At 38.1% G+C, this 19,017-nt stretch overlaps 1 protein-coding gene across 1 annotated transcript in view; it reads left to right on the forward strand.

Moving 5' to 3' along the window:
* Positions 1-19,017, forward strand: part of LOC139592652 (uncharacterized) — a 58,286-nt gene that overhangs the window by 570 nt on the left and 38,699 nt on the right. The window contains exons 2-10 of the mRNA XM_071432720.1: positions 48-148; positions 480-549; positions 1,600-1,730; positions 3,416-3,504; positions 4,657-4,756; positions 6,105-6,148; positions 7,842-7,919; positions 16,513-16,709; positions 18,943-19,007. Coding sequence (XP_071288821.1) covers positions 48-148; positions 480-549; positions 1,600-1,730; positions 3,416-3,504; positions 4,657-4,756; positions 6,105-6,148; positions 7,842-7,919; positions 16,513-16,709; positions 18,943-19,007 — 875 coding nt within the window. The remainder of the gene's footprint in view (positions 1-47; positions 149-479; positions 550-1,599; positions 1,731-3,415; positions 3,505-4,656; positions 4,757-6,104; positions 6,149-7,841; positions 7,920-16,512; positions 16,710-18,942; positions 19,008-19,017) is intronic.

Below are 19,017 nucleotides of genomic sequence, written 5' to 3' on the forward strand. Positions count from 1 at the left end.
CACCGGGGTGTACCGAGCTGATGGTGCCTTCTTGCCTGCCCTGGCAGTGCCGCAGCTGCTATACGGAGGGAAGCTGGATTTCCTCGTCTTCGATTACCTCTCCGAGATCACCATGTCGCTGCTGACGGCTGCCAAGGCCCGCTCTCCCGTAAGTAGAGCCGGTGTCCGGCCCTAGCGTGCTGGGCTCGGCCGGGGCGGGTGCGCTCCGGTACTTTGCGACCTCCCGAGCTCTCCTTGAGCACAAATCGCGCCCGAAACCTGTTTAAGACACGGTTTCTTAAGTATACTTTTTATTCGCATGTATTTATTTGCATCTGTTCAGTTTCATTTGGTGAAAGTGTTTGTGTCGTTTCCCATCGTTACCCAAATGATGGTATTATTTGAGAGGTAGGGCTTCTTCCCTGTTTTCTGTGTTAACCAAGGAGAGGGGTTGGGTTGACCTACCTGTAAGAAATGGTTACAGTTCTTAATTATTTCAGGTTTTAGGTTACACTCCGGATTTTGTCTCCACTGCCATGGCTCCCTATATAAACGATATTCACAGGAAAGGTATGCTACTCCTTGCACGAGTTTCTGTGTTAATTCAGTACACCTGCTTAGGAAAGCAGGCTGACAGAGTTGGGGCTGTTCAGTCTCGAGAAGAGAAGGCTCTGGGAAGATCTTGCAGCATCTTTCAGTACCTAAAGGGGGCTTGCAAGAGAGTTGGACTTTTTACAAGGATACGTAGTGATAGAAGAAGGGGGAATAGCCATAAGCTGGGGTAGATTTAGATTGGATGCTAGCAAGAAGTTCTTTACTGTGAGGATGGTGAGGCACTGGAGCAGGTTGTCCGGAGAAGTTGTGAGTGCCCCATCCCTGGAAGTGTTTAAGGCCAAGATGGATGGAGCCCTGAATAACCTTGCCCATAACAGGGGACTTAGACCTAGGTGATCTCTAAGGTCCTTCTAATTCAAACTATTCTAGAATTCTATGGAAAATCCCATTGTAATTGATGTGGGGTACAGGTCTGATGGTGAAATTGGGTTGATTTAAGGTATTTGTTACAATTGCAAATACATACGGATATTTCCATGTATTTCTTACTATAGCTTCAATCTGTGAATGGTAGATTGCTTTACAGATCTTTTTTAAAACGTGAGAGCTAGATGTTTTCAAGATAATTTAAGTTTTTCAAAATTCCCACATGGTTCTACAATATGATTACATAGTTCTACAATATGATTTTCCACTGATTTTTTGTTTGTTTGTTTACATTAGTAAAACTCCACAGTATCTATTACTGTTCCTGTCAGAGGTGTTTGATGGTGTCTGCCTCATTATGTGTGTCTTTCTGATCACTTTCTCTTTCCATTCATAAAGGATAGATGAGAAGTATCTATAGCAGTTATTTTTCTCTGAACAATTTTGTGCTGGCTTATTCTGATCCTTTCACAGGTTAAATGTGGTTTTATTTTAATGTGGTTTTCATATTTTGCTTGACTAAATGTCTGTTACCTTGCGAAGATGATACCTTGCTTGTGCTCCAGCACACTTTTTAAAGTACAGGTGATTGATTATTGATGTTGCTGAACTTTATTTGCCTTTTTTTTTTTCTGTTAGGTGTTCGTGTCATCAGTAATGCTGGTGGAATTAATCCACTTGCTTGTGCAGCTGCCCTTCAGGAGGTGGCAAAGAAAGCAGATGTTGATATGAAAATAGCTGTTGTTGCTGGAGATGATCTGATGAGTGAGGTATTTCACTTTGTTTTAAGCCTTAGTAGCTCAAGTCTGTATAGCATGAAGATGGCATTTACTGTCCCTTAGGAACCTTGTGTGTCTCTATGCACTCACTAGACTTCTGCTATCAGAAGCATTGTTCTTCATAGTCTTTTGGGTTCTTCTAGTGCATAAATATAATTCTTGGCACATCTGCTGTTTGGTATACAGCGGGGGTGAATTTTATAAGGTTCTGCATCTTCTGTTTAGCTTTTTGAAGCAAAATGTGGATCTGCTGTAAGGTCTGCCTGCTCTTCAGGAGAAGCTATTGCATGCAGTTATTTACTGCTTCTGTCTAAACTAGGTAATCATGCCAGTTAATTCTTCTGAATGTGGTGTAGCTACCACACATTCAAATGTTTATCCCTTCTAGCTTTTTTAGTGGTTTACAGGCATTTCCTGATGGTACTTTGTTTATAGATATTTGGTTTTCTGGTTTTAAGTAATTAGTTTACAGCCAGTAAGGTAATGTTGAGTGAGAGGATTGAAGTTCAAATATAAAAAAAAAAAAAATGAAAGGTTAAATACATGGGATTTTTTTTTTTTATTTAGAGAATTAACTTTATCAATGAAATCTGCAAAAAAATGTTGGCCATACCTGAAAAGCTACTGGGAAAAGAGTTTGTACACAATAGTAGTTAAGAGAGGAGAGGTTTGCACTGTGGTTAAATCTCTGCCTGTAACTTGGAAAATTATTTATCTGCATAGGATCTGTTACCTCTTGCATGCTCTTGAATGTGGAAGATCATCAAGTAAGATCCTTTATTTGCAAGTTATGTGTGGTGCTTGGACTTCCTTTTAAGAAACTTCTGCCCTGCTGAAATTACTGTCTGTGGGCCAGAATTTCATTACTGGTACACCAGTGGTTGTTATTTGAGCTTGTTACAGGCATGTCCGATCTGAAATGCATTGTTTTCTGTGCTGTTGCCAGTACATAACCTACAGGAACAAAAAGACACAGCTTTTACGGTCTACAGACAACTTCTACTGTTGATACATGAAACATGGTAAATGTTACTTGTGGTTTGGAGGATTTCAATCATTTAGAATAGCAAATTAATTCAGAGTGGAAGTTTGGGTTTTTTTCCCCCACACTAGAGATCCCACCTGTAAATTAGTATTTACAGTTTACATGGATGTTGTGTCTATGCATTCACTGTCCCCTCAATCCACTGGATTGCCTAGCTAATGCCTAATTCATGGTCAAAACCACACCCTCCCCTTTCCCCTACTTTTCTGGAAACACAGCTTATTCCAAGTACCATATGAAGCTGCAGGATTAACCTTGTTCTCTGGCCATGACACCATTGCAGATGTGGCAGATACATTTCTGATTGCAGGGTTTGATTTATTTAGTCCTACAGCAATTAAAGGCCATTTAAAGCTTAGGAAATACACCAGATCATTGTTGTTGGTCGTATATAAATGAACATTACATTCTTTAAAGACTACCTTAATTTTCTGCATGCTGGAAAAGTTGTGGTTAAAAGTGTATCTAAGACTTTTAGCCTGATTCAACTGATTGGTATTGTTAATAGTTTTAATAATTATACTTGGCTTAGAGTTGCTATGAAGTGGATCTGTTGTTTGATACTAATGAGAGGCAACAGTACGAACTTCAAAATACTCACAGCTTGTGTGTTCTGTTTGTTTTCTAACAGAAAGAGAACTTAAAAGGAGCTGGTATCACTGATTTAGAGAGTGGCAAACAATTTCCAGAGAATATTCACAGCATGAATGTGTATCTTGGGTGAGTTATTTTAGCAGGGGGTATTTATTATGAACAACTAATTTTAACACATTGAATACAGGAATTTTTTTGCTTTGCAGTTAGAACCACTTAGTAGATGAGGTTCACCTTTGAATTATTCAGGCAACCAGAAAAAAAAATTATTTATAACTTGTAAGTTTTAGTTATAACCTTGTAAGTTATGATTTCTTAGCAATACACCATCTGTGAATTATCAGATTTTAGTTGAAGTCAAAACAGTGTTAGTTCAATTACAACAATTTCAAAAATGCTTTTTCATATGCTGAGTATTCTGTTGCAGAATGGAGTAATTTACTGTGCTGTCACTAGAGAAGTGCAAACGAGGAATTCAAGTACTGGGATGTGGTCAGTGCTGTAGGAGGTTCTGTTGTGTTGTGCTGAACTCTGTCAGGCTTTGTACCCTTGAAATTTTGGAAACCAGTTTTTCAGGATGGTCACTTGTTTTGAAAGATCTCCCTTCTCTCCTTTATCATGTTTAGGGTTTCCATAAGTCTGTGAATGCAGGTGTTCTAGCTACCTCTTTGTGAAAGCACATTTTCATTGTCACCATCCACTTCAGATGAATGAATGTGAATCAGGTCTAGTACAGGGAGAGGACCAAGAAGTGAGACAATGGTATCATGCATCTCTTCTATTTGGCGATCCTGGTGATCCCATTCTTGCACAGTGCTCTTGAAGTTGGACAATACTGAGAGTTCTTAAATTACTTAGGTAATTGACCTGAAAGGTTTAAAATTGGAGGGCTAAGTCACCAGGCTTTGTCCCTGAAGAATGTTCATCTTTATACACTCATCTAAAACTTAAATGGCTAATGAATCTTTGAAAAACACTCTTTTCTGTAATTGATGATAGAAATGTCCCTCTGTGCTTTATTCAAGAAAGTTTCTATGGACATTAAGAGAAGTGTTCCAGTTGTGTTATTTAGGTACCTGAATTTGATAGTGCCCTGATGACTGCTCTTTAAAATACTCTTGATGTACATGCCTAACCACAGGTTGGTTGTTGAAGTAGATTTTACTGATTTTTTACGCAATTTTTAAGTGTTTTTTAGCTTCTGTGTATGTCAGGGAACTGCTTTTTAAATGATGCTTTAAAAGATGAAAGTACTTACTGCTGTGTTGTCTTTTTTAGAGCAAGGCCAATAAGCAGAGCTCTCGACCTTGGAGCTGATATTGTTGTGACGGGCAGATGTGTTGACAGCGGAATCGTATTGGGACCACTCATTCATTCTGTAAGTACAAGTTAATTTCCAAATGCTAATGAATATATGGGAGTGAATATTCAGCAGTCATTGTCAGACAATTTTTGTTCGTTATGAAAATGTAGATACTAAATTAAAAATAATGAGCATCTGTATTTTTTTTCTTAGGTATGTGAAAGGTTGTCAGCTTCCACTTCTCCTAAATTGATAGCTGGCATACCATTGAGCTAGAAAGCATGGGTGAAGTTCAGGAAGTCTTAGCCTCTTTGACCAGTATTTCACTCTTACCATTTGTTTTGGATTTTTTTTCCCTTGCCTTTCTGCTAAGTTCCGTGTGCAAGTATATTTTTCTTTACCACAAAGTGTTGATAGTAGAGCTCACTCTGGCTGGGAGGTAGCTTGTGAGGTGGTTTAAAACACTGGGTTTTTTTGTTAAGTGCATAAGCAGTTTTGTTTAAAGTAGTCAAGTTTCAATGCAGCATTTCTGAAATTCCTTGAAATTCAAAAAATTATACAAGCATGGTTGTTTTCTGGAGTATTTTTAATAGATTTTAATGAACTTGTGTGAAGGATCATACATGGTCAAATATAGAAGCTTTCTTTTGGTGCATATTTAAAAAAATAGAGTATGTGTCTAGTTAAAAACATACTTTCTAAGACATCATACTCTTTTGACTTCATGCATGTCAAACATTGCCTAATAAATTTTCCATTTATAAATTCCGTTATGACTTCTTACTTTATTCCTAATTGTTTACGTTCTCAAAATAACAACTGTCAGTGTGTATTACCTACTCCAGAGAGACCTTATCTAATTTATGTAGGAAAGGTTTTAGGAAGATTTCTGCAAAGAGCTTAATAAGAAACAATTACTGTATCATTTACATTTATCTACTTGCTTGCAAGTAGAGCTCAGGGAAAAGATTCTAGTTAAAATTTCTAGTTAAACAGAAAGCATGCTTCCAGTTTTTGAGGGTGACTGGTAGTACTCTGGGAACTGATAATTTTCCAAGGTTGAAGACACACAGTGGTTTGTCCAGGTGACACAAGATAGGTATTATACTTGTAAACCTGTAAGTTGTGCAGTTTTAAGTAATACAGATGTTGCGCTTTCAGTTTTTTAAAGAGGGTATGACTTTCAGAGTTTAAATTTGTTGGGCTGTATCAATAGGAGGAAAACTGAAATGTGTCAGAGGTTTTTTTTTGCTGATTTGCTGTATAGGAACTCAAATTCATGTACAGTGCCTGCCAGTTATTGTTATTTAGATTTAAAATATATCCAATGCATTGTTATTCAAAGCAATGAGCATACTGTGTGCAGTTTTTTGTACTGTATGAGACTTCTGTGCATTTAAAATATTTGTGTTTTTTCTTCTAGTTTGGCTGGAATAGGGATGACTATGACTTGCTAGCTGCAGGAAGGTAAATGATATTAGAAGAAATGGAGTAAATCTGTATTTCATATCATAATATCAAGATACCAACTTTTTCAGCACATACTAATTTTTCATATTATTGTTGCATTAATTTATTTGCATGTTTTTGTTAGGTTTTGAGGTTTTTTTAAGGCTCTCTTACTGCTCTCACTTAGAATTGAAATTACAGAAATTTCATTCTGGAACCAGCTTAAAATAAGAAAGAAAGGGTTGAAAGATTTTATTTAACAGCTTAACTTTCTCTTGCTGTTCATTTTGTGTTGAGAGATAGTAGCCTTATAGTACAGGCCACTGATTCCCAGGTTTTTCTGTTTGGCTGCCACTGTTGATAATTGGGTTGGTCACAGGGCTTGTTCTGTAAGATGCACAAAAGCAGGTTTGGTCAGAAGGCAGCATCCTGGTATCGTTTTGTTGAAGCTCAGAGTCAGTGCTCCCATTTACAAATCCTTGTTGTAGTCCTAAGGTTAAGAATGTGATTCAGAAAGGAGTAGAATTATGCCTCCTAATTTAATGTTGTGCAAAATTTATCTGAATTGAAGTCCTCATTAAAGAGTGGTTACTTAGCCTGAGCACACTCTAGTGTTAGTGTTCTTGAACTTCTGCTTGAGGAAAAATGTGGAGAGAAATTCATTCAGGCTCCACTGAGTTGGGGATGATAGAGATGAAGATTTTCCCCATAATTCTGTTAAACAGTTATGGACTATTAATAAAGCCTCGATCTAGGCCTTATTATCGACGATGCAAGGATGGCCCGGGAGCCCAGTCCCTCTGGGAGGCAGAGTGCCCGAAAGCCCAGTTAGCTCGTGGCTGTTGCCACAGGCTACCCTTTTGGCAGCTTGGTGATTGTCAGCTCTTTAGTGATTATCAGCTCTCTTAGGATCTCAGCTCTTTGCTTGCTTGCTAGGGTGCCCTTGGCTGAGGCTGAAGCAGATGTGAGAGAGGAGAAGGAGAAGTCCTGGTGTTCCACAGCGATGGTTTATTGGGGAGGCTGTGAAGGGTCCAGCGACAGCTCTTCTTCTGTCGAATGGGCTAAAACAGCCCCTTTTTATAGGGTGTAGGGGGATCCAAACTTGTCCAATAGTAAGGGTTAGGGAGAATGACCTATGAGGTTACAAGGATAAGGCTAAGGGGCAGGGGGTTGGAGACAGGAGCTTATTTTACTGTCTCATCATGACTCAGCAGTTCCTACTGTAAAAGTCTCAATCCTCCATGGAGCTTTCCCAAGCTCTATGGAGTCTGCTACAGACTGTCACAATCAAATATGAAAATAGTAATAGGTAATCATAATACATTGTGGTGAATATATAATACATGGAGGTGAGATTTTCTGTCTCTTCATTTAAAAGGGGTCTTTGTCTATTTAGTTACACAGAGCAGACTACTAAGATACTGAATTTAGATCAAGATTTGAAATGACTAAGAAAACTTGATTTTAAGTGTAAGGTAATCTTCTAGGTATTAATTTTTTGTAGGAAAATTCTTGCAAGAATTTGTCCTTTAAATGCTGTATTCACCTTTCAGGATCCCTTGTTATACTTAATGTATAATTCATAATTGTGTTAGATACTTGTGGAGGAAAATAGCTTTTAATTTAGCTCTATTTCCATCGTATTTTAAAGCTGGATTTGTAAAAATTGATTTTTGCATTTTACTTAGTTACTTTAATGCCATTTTCCCAGTCTTGCAGGTCATCTCATTGAATGTGGTGCTCAGTGTACAGGTGGAATATTCACTGATTGGCACACAGTACCAGACTGGTAGGTAAACTTCATATCAGCATGCATGTTTGTAGCAGACCAAAGATGAGTTTTTCTGCCTGTATCTGTGTTGTGAAAACTGCTTCTACCTTTTTCTTTTTGGGGACACAATATGGACCTCTTGATATTTTGCCACCTCAATGTTACTTTTCTACAAGTTCTGTTTTCCCTTTTTAAGCTTTCCTTTTTGTTCAGACAGGGTCTTTCTTTTGTTAACTTCAGCAGATTTTGAAAAATAAATTAGCCCTTTGATTATTTTTTTCCCCTTTAAAACTACTTTTTTCTGTTTCCTTCAGTATCCTCTGCTTTTTGAAAAGATTTATTATTGACTTTCATGTATGATTGTATCAGAAAAGACAATATTGATGTTTTGGATGCTGTTACAATAGTCTTCAGTTAGATGAGAGATGCTTGCTGGTCAGTCAAAAATTTCACATAATTTGCTTTGGTAGGTATGAATATATGCCATAGTTCAGTGCTGCTGAGTAAACCAATGAACACAAATATGTTGGATGGTCAGTCCTTCCAGAAAATTCTGTGTGTCTTGTGTTCAGAGCTATTGAATTAGAGTTACATGTATGTGTGTTGTTCTGCCTGCTGAGGGAGCCAGCTTTTTACCAACCTGTTTTTAAAAGTAGTTGGGGAACACATTTGCTGCTTCTGGCTGCAGTTACTTCTGTATTTATTGGGATGAGAGGGAGGAATCTTGTTGTGTGCTGTATGATGAGAAAGGCAGGATGAAGAGCAGCAGGGAGGTGCAGGAGAGAAGAGTGCTGTAATGCAGGGTGTTCCTGCACTCAGGCTGACTCTGGTCCAGCTTGGTGACTGTGCCCTGCTGTCTGAAGGGCCATAGGGCTCCCTGGATTTTTTCTTCTCCTTGTCTTCTCCTCTGCTTCTGATTCAGAGTGTGATCCTAAAAGATGTGTGCTGCTTTTGTGAGTTCCTGAGCGCTGCTGATTCAAGGTGAATGCATGTATGGCATTGAAACAAGCAGGATTGGGCAAATCTTCTCACCTACTGGAAGGCTACTGAACAAACTGCACTCACTCTTCACTGTTGTATTCTGTTGAAATCAAAGGAGAGAGATTATAGTAACAAGTTGGTTTGGAAATTTATAATTCCTATTCTGATGTCTTTCCCAGTCATTTAATTGTGCTGCATCATGAAACTTCTTAAAATCTTTTGTAACTGCGACTCCAGAAGACCTTACTTTATAAAAGAATTAAAGTGAAAAAAGAGAATAGTAATTTTCTTATTAAAAAGTTTGCTAGGTCTTTATTTTTAAGGATTTTTCTGTGAAGAGTGTCCATCTGGCTTTAAAAAAGAAAGGAACCTTGAATATATTAAGCTATTGTGAGCTATTGGAGTGGGAGTAGCTCATTTTACAGAAGAGTTAAAGTACACGAATATGCATAGCTAATAGTTTTGTATCTGTCAAAAAATCACAGAACTTTGTTTAAAATCATAGTAGACTTGTGACAGCTGACTGGTACTGAATTGAATCTCTGCTAAAGAACATAGGGGTTTAACACCTGATACTGCTGTTACCTTGTCCCCTTTGATATGTGTACATACCCTGAAACCATACATGACTGTATTTGTGCTAATATAACAGTTATTTATTTACCTTCAGTTTAAGTCTGCTAAAAAGTTTGATTAAGGTGCCTTAAACTAGTCAGTTTGTTGGCAATTTTTGAGTCTTAGACATGTAATTGATGAAATTCTTGAAATAAAATAATGTGACACATCAGCCTGTATGATAAGCTTCTAAAATCAGTCAAAACCAGAATAATGTGTGAGCTTTGATTTTAGGTTTTCAGATGTAGAGTGGAGATCCACTTCACTAACTGAAGTGGAATTGGGATCCAACACATCCACTTAGAATATGGGGAGAAGGAGGGCAGGGAGAAGATTATTTGGATAAATTTTGGCTTCCTGATGAATAGTAGTTGTCTATATTTAGGCCCAAAAGCATGGAGGGCAGATATTATTAATGCTCTTGGGATGCAGAAAAATGTGTTTTCCATTTAGTAGTTTAGAAGTAACCTGTTCTCTCCTGAGTTTTAAGAAATTTGCTGGCTTGGGTTTTTTGTTGTTTAGACAGTCTGAATCTGTTTTCAGATAATGCATTCATATAATAATGTACAATAATGACATGGTGTCTCAGTAGTGACCAAAACATGCCATACCTGCAGCCACCAACTAACTATATTGCAGATAGGTCACCAGAGCTCTGACAGAGTTTGCAGAAGTTACGTGACTGTGTCCATTAATGATTTCTCCCTCCTTTAGAAAAAATGCCATTTTTAGCAGTCTCCTGGAAATAAGTGAAAATAATTTAGATCTCAATAAATCATTGTGTCTGTGGTACCTAATGTTAAATCCAAACCAGCCCAATTAGATCAGTAAATAGGAGGGGGAAGAAGCCAAGTTGAATCTGTGTTTATCATTAATGTCCTTTCACATAGGAGTTTCCCACTCCATGAGAGTATCTCTGCAGCCCAAGAGCAGAAAACCCATCCCTTGCACTTAGTGGTGTGTGGAAACTGAACACTGGAGGGCAGCCTCTCTCCTCCTCACACCTCACTGCGGAGGGTGAGCTTCATTAGCCTCCAACCAGGGTCACTTTTTGGACTGTCCTTGGGGTTTTTTTCTCTCCAAGAACAGTAATCCACAGGGCTGTTCTAAGAAAGACTGATGGGTATGGTTTTTTTCTAATGTGTAAACAAAACCCAAAGAATTTGCTCCATTTCAGGTTTATAAAGCTTATCTGTCTATTGTTTATGCATAAGCAGAAATAATTAACTCTGTAAACAAGAGTACTTCAGTTAATCTAAATGAAGCCAGGCAAGTTAGAGCTTACATTCTGTGCATTTGCTATAATGGTTTGGTGAGTATTGAGGCACTGGAATGAATCCACTTCATTCATCCAACATACTTTAGTTGGTGGATTTTTGATGTGGGTGGGGGGGTTGTTTGTTTTTAATTTTCTTGAAATGTTTGATGCAAATACTTATGGGAACTCAATTCCACTGCAAAAGGGTGCTTTGAATCTCAGGAATAGTTGTGTGGGCATTTAATGGTTAATTACTAAAACCTAAGCTATTCTTTCATTTCCTTTGTTGCCTCCTTAAAGTAAGTTTTTAATGTAAAACAAGTGAAGTGCATGTTCCAGCTTGTGACTCTCCAAGTTACTTTAGTTGATAGAAGCTGAACTTACTTGCTTTCTTTGTGTTCACCTAAGGCACTGGGATTTGTGCTGTGTCTCCTTAGTGCATTTGACTTATAGGTGGGAATCTTGAAGCTGTAAGGTTTTGTCCAGTTTTCATGAAGACAGCTAGGTAGAGGGGATAGGTGTTGTTTATTTTTCCAGTGGGAGGGTGGGTGCTTGACTCTTCTCTTGTGTGAATTCTCTGATGTTTAGCAGAGAAAATGCAAGAAACCATTAGTTCATAGTCTATAGAAAGAGTAATGTGCATTCTTAAAGTCTGATTTTAAGTTAGTGTTAACAAAAAGGGCACTTGCTCCATTTCTGTTACTTGTGTAGTAATACACATCAGCAGAGGGTCAGCAGAAGTCATAATACATCACTGCTCCCTATTTAATGTCTGTTAGCAGACATTACATTACATTGTCTGCAGCTTCCAGTGGGGAATTCATGTCGCGTGTGAAAATGAACTGTACTGCTAGAACTACACTGGTAATTCACAGATCTCTATTTAATTTCATTTGTCCCCAGACATTGCTGTCTCTTGCTATTATTTAGTGCCAGTGGGTGATTAGTACATTGTTTTGTTTTGTTTTGAAATGCAGGAGAGAATAAACTAAGGCTGATCAGTAGATAATCATTTTGAGGAGATGATAAACACTGACATTTTGCCCTAAGCCAAGAGTGTACATTGGTTGAGACTGCATAATCCTCTGGCCTGGGATGACCAAAAGGGTAAGTCAATAGCTGTAGACTCTTAAGGGCTGGATCCAGATTTCTTAATTTGGGACTAGAACAAAATCCAGCATGCAAGTCCCATTCAGCAGTGTGGAATGTTTTTTTTCTCTGTAGCACCATCTGTTCCAGGCAGGTGAGAACACCAGGCAGCTGGTCTGTTTAGCCTGAAATTTTCTGGCCATTAGAAATGGAGGTACAAGACACAGAAATGCCCTAGTCAGAGGGGATAAGTGATGGCAACCAGTAAGTCCTGCCTCAAGCAGAATTGCATGTTAGGAAATATTTTGGTACCTACACATGAGGAGATGCTTATACCTTTACTTTGTAAGTTTGTGCTGATCTTGCCTGATGTATTACTAGTTTGGAACCTGTTGTCAAAACACTGCTAGAAGTGGTAGGAGCTTCTCCTTTTTGACTAGTAGCATTCTGGTAAAAATGCATAGCTAAGGAGTTGAGAAGCTTGGCTCAGAGCTCTCCTTGGTGTGGCATTCACTGAGTCACGTCCCAGGCAGCTGCATTAGCTGTAGAGCTAAAAGTTCACACCACAGCTTACTTGGATCCTGGTTCACTTCCACCGTGCATTGCTGTGGGGTTTTGTTTTCATTCTTGCAGCAACTTCCCCTGCAAGTAAATGTACTCCACTCCCTGTCCCGTCTTCTGTTGCCAGTAATCTCCATTGAGCAGTAGTGGCTAGAATGAGGTACTTGAGGGATTTGACACTTTTGATGGGAGAAATACATGTTCCATCTCAAATGTCTCTCTCCCTGAGCCAAAGTACTGGTCATGGATTTTACTTTCCTTGTAATGCAAATGATGCAAGAAGTATGGCAAAACAAGGAGGAAGTTTATCTTGATGGCTCCTCAGAGGCTTCTGAGTAGTGTTCCAGAGTAGACAGGGAGGAGATCCTTGCTTAGACAGCTTGATTTATCACCTATGACATGCCCATAAGCTGTAACATTTCTGAGAGCCAAAGCTGAAGAAAAAATAACATTTTACATGGAAAAAATTAATCCAAGAGTAAGTTGTTGGCAGGCAGAGAACTTGACAGAAAACTCAGATTCTTGATTGCTATAAGAGTAGGTTGATGAGATGGAGGCTTCAGCAGCAAAACCAGTTTTGTAACTTGGTTATTCCTGTTCTGTAGGTCTTCACTGAGACCTGCTTTAACTGTTAACTGCTATCTAGACCCAGTTTGGAGTGGTTTTTTGAGGTATAATCTTAGCTTGGTCTCATTCAGTGCTCTGATTTATTAATGTCTATATTATATATACATTCATTTATAATAGATTTACTTGCTAAGTGGCAAACATGCAACCTGAAATGGACCTTTTGGAGTAAAGAATGGTAGTTGTCATCTCCCCTCACAAACTGATTTGTATTTCTTGTGTATATTGACCCTGTGCTGAAAGAACTGCTTAAATATTTTAAAAGTAGTACTTGATATTTATCTTATTAATTTGTATAATTTAATTAAAATTAATTGTGTTAGTTCCCTTTTGGAATTGTTTCCATTGCTTGCTACTGCTTCATCCTGCATAGAGATTTTGTCACTTAACTGATGCAGTTCTTTTATTGATGAAGGATGCCACTTTGCCAAGGTGCCTTTGGATGCCATGACCATGGTTGCTGATAAAGTTCATAGTTCTGTGCTTACTCCCCTGCTACACTGTACAAAAGGACAGCTTGGCTATGGGTTATGGACAGCCTAAAGGTGGCATGTTCCCCACAGAGCAGATGTCATATGGTGTGTAGTCATTCAGCAAAGCCTACAAGTTAATCAGGCAAAGAGTCGCTGTTTTAAAGTGATGGTCAGGGTGATGGTGTGACTATACTGCCTGTGGTATACCTGAGCCACACAACTACTATTGCTAAAGAGCTTTTTATGCCTTTAAGTAGCTGCCATTTGACTGTATCTTAGGAGTCACAGACCAGTTTGTTTCCAAGGTGAAAATTAATTTTAAGTGACGTCTTTCAGCAATTTACAAAATACATTTTTGTCTTAAGTGTGTGTATGTTAATGTGGGTTATTAGTGCCATCTGCTACAAGATAATACTGGATATTTGTATTTTCCCAGTCATCCAGTTACAATACAGGTAGAATCCAGTTGCTTCTTACCCAGATCATTGCATCTCTGTGTTGTGAACTGTTAAAAAAGTGAGGGAGGCTTTCAAGGCTGGCATAACCTGGGGGAAAAGCACATCTTCTGCAACTAACTGGCCATACAGAAAAGTTCATTGGGTGGTGGTGTACCCTGAACACCACAGGGGGGAAACAATATCTGTTGTATTTTCATCACATTAGGGGATGAAATTTCTCATTTTGTCTCACTATTACATTTGGGGTTTGTTTTTTAATGGTTTGGAGGTTTTGAGAGTGCAAGTTGGGCAAAATGAAGTTGAATCAATGTTAGTAGACTCAGTGGTTCAGAGTAGGAAGCTGAGTGTCTACAGTTTAGTTCTTCCTTCAAAACAAAGATCACTGGAGAGCACTGGAAGAGTTGCACGTGCTGATGGCTGAGATTCCAGTGGGCTGCAGCAGGGACACTGGCTGTCAGTGCAGGGATGTGGACTGCTCTGGGTGATCTGTCTTCATGTGAGTGGTGTCTCTTCTGGGTACCTGATCTGATCAAGCTGCATTGACCCTGCTAGCAGGGCACTGCGTGCTGTTGCATTGAGACAGGACAGATAGGTGGCAGTGTCAGGCACACAAACATGGAACTGAGAGGATAAAAGCTTCTTAATTCTAGTCTTGTTCAGTCACTGATCCTGCTTTGTTACCCTGGCGAAACCATGATGCTTCCTCTGTGTGTCTCCTTGCATCTAAAATGGGGATAATTACACATTAGTCTGTTCCCATACGTTTATGTTCCAGACCAAGAATTGAGGGCTTTTTTGGCTGTTGTTTTTTTCTATGTCGCACTTCAAAATTTTGAGTACTTACTTCTACTGCCATCTTTTCTCCTTAACCCCTCAACTTCCCCACCCCCCACCCAGAAGAGCCTGTATATGAAATTGTTGATTCCATTCAATTCTTTGCATTCACCAGGGCAGGCTGTTTTTGTTTCCTATATCTTTTTAGTGGTGTAAATAGTTTCAAGGACCAGTCAAATGGAGTATTACCTTAACTGATTTGATGTGGTGTCCACCAGCTACCATACTTTTCAATTTTGTCTGCTATGTGTTAAAAGTTGCTGATCTCTAGTAACAGATCTTGTGTCTTAATCCTTTCTTTAAAATAATGGAGTTATGTTTGACTATTCTTGATAAGGAATCTGCTCAAACTCCCATGAACTTTTACATATGTCCCTTAAGAGTTCACTGGTATTTTTGCTTACTTTCTTTCAGACTTTGTGGATTTATGTTATACAAACTATGTTCATGTAACCTTTGCTGATAACCAATTCAGTTGTATGTTCAGCACATAGTTACCACTACCACCCAAAAATAATTCAATTGAGGGATTAACTGGTTTTAAGTTTGTATGGAAGACCTGAAGGTCATTGGCTTTAACGAGCGTGGTAAAGTTCACCACCTTTCATTATTAGGACCTTTTTAGAATGGTTTAGCTTTTGCAAGGGACTGTCTCTCCTTAACTCCTCTTTTGGTATTTATTTTATGTTGTGGGACACTTGTACAAATTTCAGGCTTCCTGTGAGAGGGAAGGAAGTCAGGTAGACTTTTCAGAAGAATCTTTGCATTCCTAATTTTAATTCTCAGGTACTTGAAAAGTTTGAAGTTCTTAATTTTGCTCAAATTCTCTGTAAAAAAAATGAAAGCCTTTTAGCTAGGAAAGCAGATGTCTGGATCTTGTCCACATAATCCTGAAAACTCTACTCTGCTACTGTAATGACCACTATGTGCCTCTTATTATGAGTTATTTGATCACTTTTTTGTATGTTTTGCTTGTGAGAATGTGAGGAAGAAGAATATTTTCGTTTATGAACATGTCCGTAATTTCAATGCTTTTCTTTTTGCTGTGCCTTGTAATTTTCTGTTAGTTCTGCCTTCTGTGTGCTGAAGATCTTTCCTTTCATATGTCTTCCTGTTTTTAGATTATTACTTTCCTGTGTATAATTTATTATTAATGTGTGAAGTTATCTTTTGTAGGTGGGATTATTCCTGTTTCCTACTTCTCTTCATCTCTGAGGTTCCCAGCACAGTTTGTTCTTCCTGCTTTGACTGGCTTTTTACAAATCAGAGTGCAAGGTGTATTTAGATGTCTTTACCGTCATGCTGTGTGTGCTGCTGTAGCCAAATGGGGCTAGAATTAACCATGGTTTATTTTACTCTAAATTTACATCTTTAATCATAGTCCTCTAATTCTTTCAGCTTTTTACTTGAACTGTTTCTGTTGGTGTCCTTCTCCATTCCCTTCCCTACACCCATGTTTACAGGTGGAATCTCCTGTTTTATCTATGTTTCTTTGCCAGACAATAGACTACATACTCATATTATTTCAGTTGAACAGTTTGTTCAGGGCTTGTTTTTTAGTCTACGTTTCTGTAGATACAACCAGATAAATTGTAACTCTTGACAGGTTTTACTTGATTGGCCATTACTATGAAATTTTGGTGTGTTCTTCATATTTCTTTTCACTTTCCCTTCGTATTTATAAGGCTTTTTTCTTAATGTTTTTCATATTCTAGGCACAACATAGGCTTTCCCATTGTAGAATGTTCCTCTGAAGGAGACTTTATTCTTTCCAAACCACCAGACACAGGGGGACTAATTTCTTTTGGCACTGTAGCTGAGCAGCTGGTGTATGAATTGGGCAATCCTCGGCGCTATCTTTTACCAGATGTTACATGTGACTTTTCCCAGGTTTCCATCACTGAAATTCCAGGTTAGTCCTCTTTTCATTGACACAGTTATCGTTATATGAGTGTGTTATCAAACAAAAGCAGCTACTTTAATTTCCATTTAGTTTCTTCATATTTCTTGTTAAATCAGTTCCTTAGAGTCATGTTGTATTAAACTGATACTTTCAAGGACTTCTGCTAGAAATTCCTTTAGAAATTTTAAATGTAATCTTATTTATCTTGCTGGCTGACTATTATATTTTTGATCACTGCTCCTTTTACTTTACCTTTTAATGCCTGCCTTGCACCTGTCAAGTCCTTAAACTATTTATTCAGTGAGAACAACATCAAGACAGCTTCATTATGATTTCAGTATTTTTTTTAAACTGCAGCTCAGTTTGTTTTCTCAAAAAAATGGTTTGTACATGGTTTTACTTAGGGCATTTGAAGTGTTGGTAGCAATGAAAGGCTGTGTCTTTCAAAGCACTACTTGGTAATGGTGTTTTTCTTAGGCATTTAGGTGGATCATGGTAGAAGAATGATTAGGTACAGGATTTCCACCAGAGAATCTTTTTTTAAAAAGTCCATTTGCAATCCTCAAAACACTTAACAGCCAGTAGACCAAAGATGGATATATGTATGTTCAAAATTTAACTTCAAAATGAAAACAAAAAAACCCCAGGGTTAACAGATTCAGAGAACTGTAATTTGAGTAAGACAGCTTGAAAAAAATTTTATCTACAGTCATCTAGAGTTTGCCTTTTACTGGATCTATATTATATTTTTTCCTTTTAATGGAACTTACTTGTGACAGAATGCCAAGTGTCTTTCTAAAGCTTAGAACAATTGAAGTCTCCAAAAATTACTGGGATAAAACTGAAAATGTGGTAACATAAGGAATATTTTGCTTGAGTAAAAAAGTACATAACATGGTACAATCTTCAGCTCATGCAACAAACGGCAGTCTGATAAGGCCAGCTTGCTGCTCTTAGCCTCTAGTCTTTCTCTTTTTATAAAAAGAATCCCTAACCTTCCTATGAACTTTTAGCTTGCAAATGACCTGATATGACATGTTTGAACTTAAAATGAACTTTCACATGAACTTTCAGTTAGTCCTCTTAGAAATATAACAGATGGAAAATGGGCAGATTGCTTAAATATTTTAGTTTGAAGTGCTTTGACACGTACACCAGTAAAAAGAGGCAAGCTATCTAATTTTGCTGTTTATATTGCTAGTTTTATTGTCCTGCTGGATTACTTGCAGGGTTTGAGCTGAGAGGTGCTTGTTTTCTTTTTGTCAATGGATGCTATGCATGTGGTTTTGTGGTATTTGTTTTCTTGTATTATGCTTTCACCTGGGACATAAAACTCTTCCAGATCTTCACCCTGAATGAAGGGATGCAGCTCTATATTTAGAGAGTTAAAGTAACCTCATGTCAGTCTTGAGAGACAGTGATGATGTTATTTGAGTAAAATTTGTACCAGTGACATTTACTTTTTTACATAGGCTCTGATCTGATCTTTTCAGAGTATTTATATAAGGCTTTGAACTGCTGCTTAAATATTTGCAAACACAGGTTAGTAACAGGTGAACTACACGATAATTCTGGCTCTAAAACATGAGGTGCCAATCCTGCACTGCTGATTTTCAAGGAGTAGCACCTCCTGATTTTCTCCAGCTCAAGCTTGAACCTGATGGCATCCCAGCAATTTTCTGCTTTTCCTTTTTTTGCATTAATATTCCTAATACTGAACATGGTTGTTGCCCTGGAAAATATATTCAGACTGTTTCTGTTATTGATAAGAAAGCTAACATTAAGTTACCCTTCCCTTACTAAGCTCTCAGCCAATAGCTCTCGCTGGTTTCTCATCTTGCTTTGATTCTTTACCAAGTGAGGGATTGCAGTCCGCTCCAGCCAGCTGCAGTAAATTGTATGCTCTGTGTGTGTGTGTGCAATAGCTGGATATTAAGAAGAATGTAACTGTTGAGTCTAATGTCCTAAGGCTGCTTTCTTTGTTAAGTATTTTTTAAGTGCATGAATAAACATTTCAATCGTCCTTTTAAAAGGCTCATGGCAGACATAAATTCAGTCACCAGTTTGCTGCTGTGCTTTCTGAGGCAAGAAGGACTGTTTTCTGAAAGGTTCTCTCTTCTCTGGCAGTACAGCTATCAATGATTTGCTTTTTGATTAAGTGCATTTGATTAATATGTATCAAAAAAGAATGTCTTTGAAGTTATATTGAAGAAGCTGAAGTACTGGTTTTTAACCACTACAGGTTTTGATGGTGGAGCAGTGAAAGTTTGTGGAGCAAAAGGATTGCCTCCTTCAACATTTTATAAGGTATTACCTC

Source organism: Agelaius tricolor, unplaced genomic scaffold (genome assembly GCF_023055355.1).
Source record: "Agelaius tricolor isolate 1412-34295 unplaced genomic scaffold, bAgeTri1.0.p SCAF_8, whole genome shotgun sequence".
Classification (NCBI taxonomy): Eukaryota; Metazoa; Chordata; class Aves; order Passeriformes; family Icteridae; genus Agelaius; species Agelaius tricolor.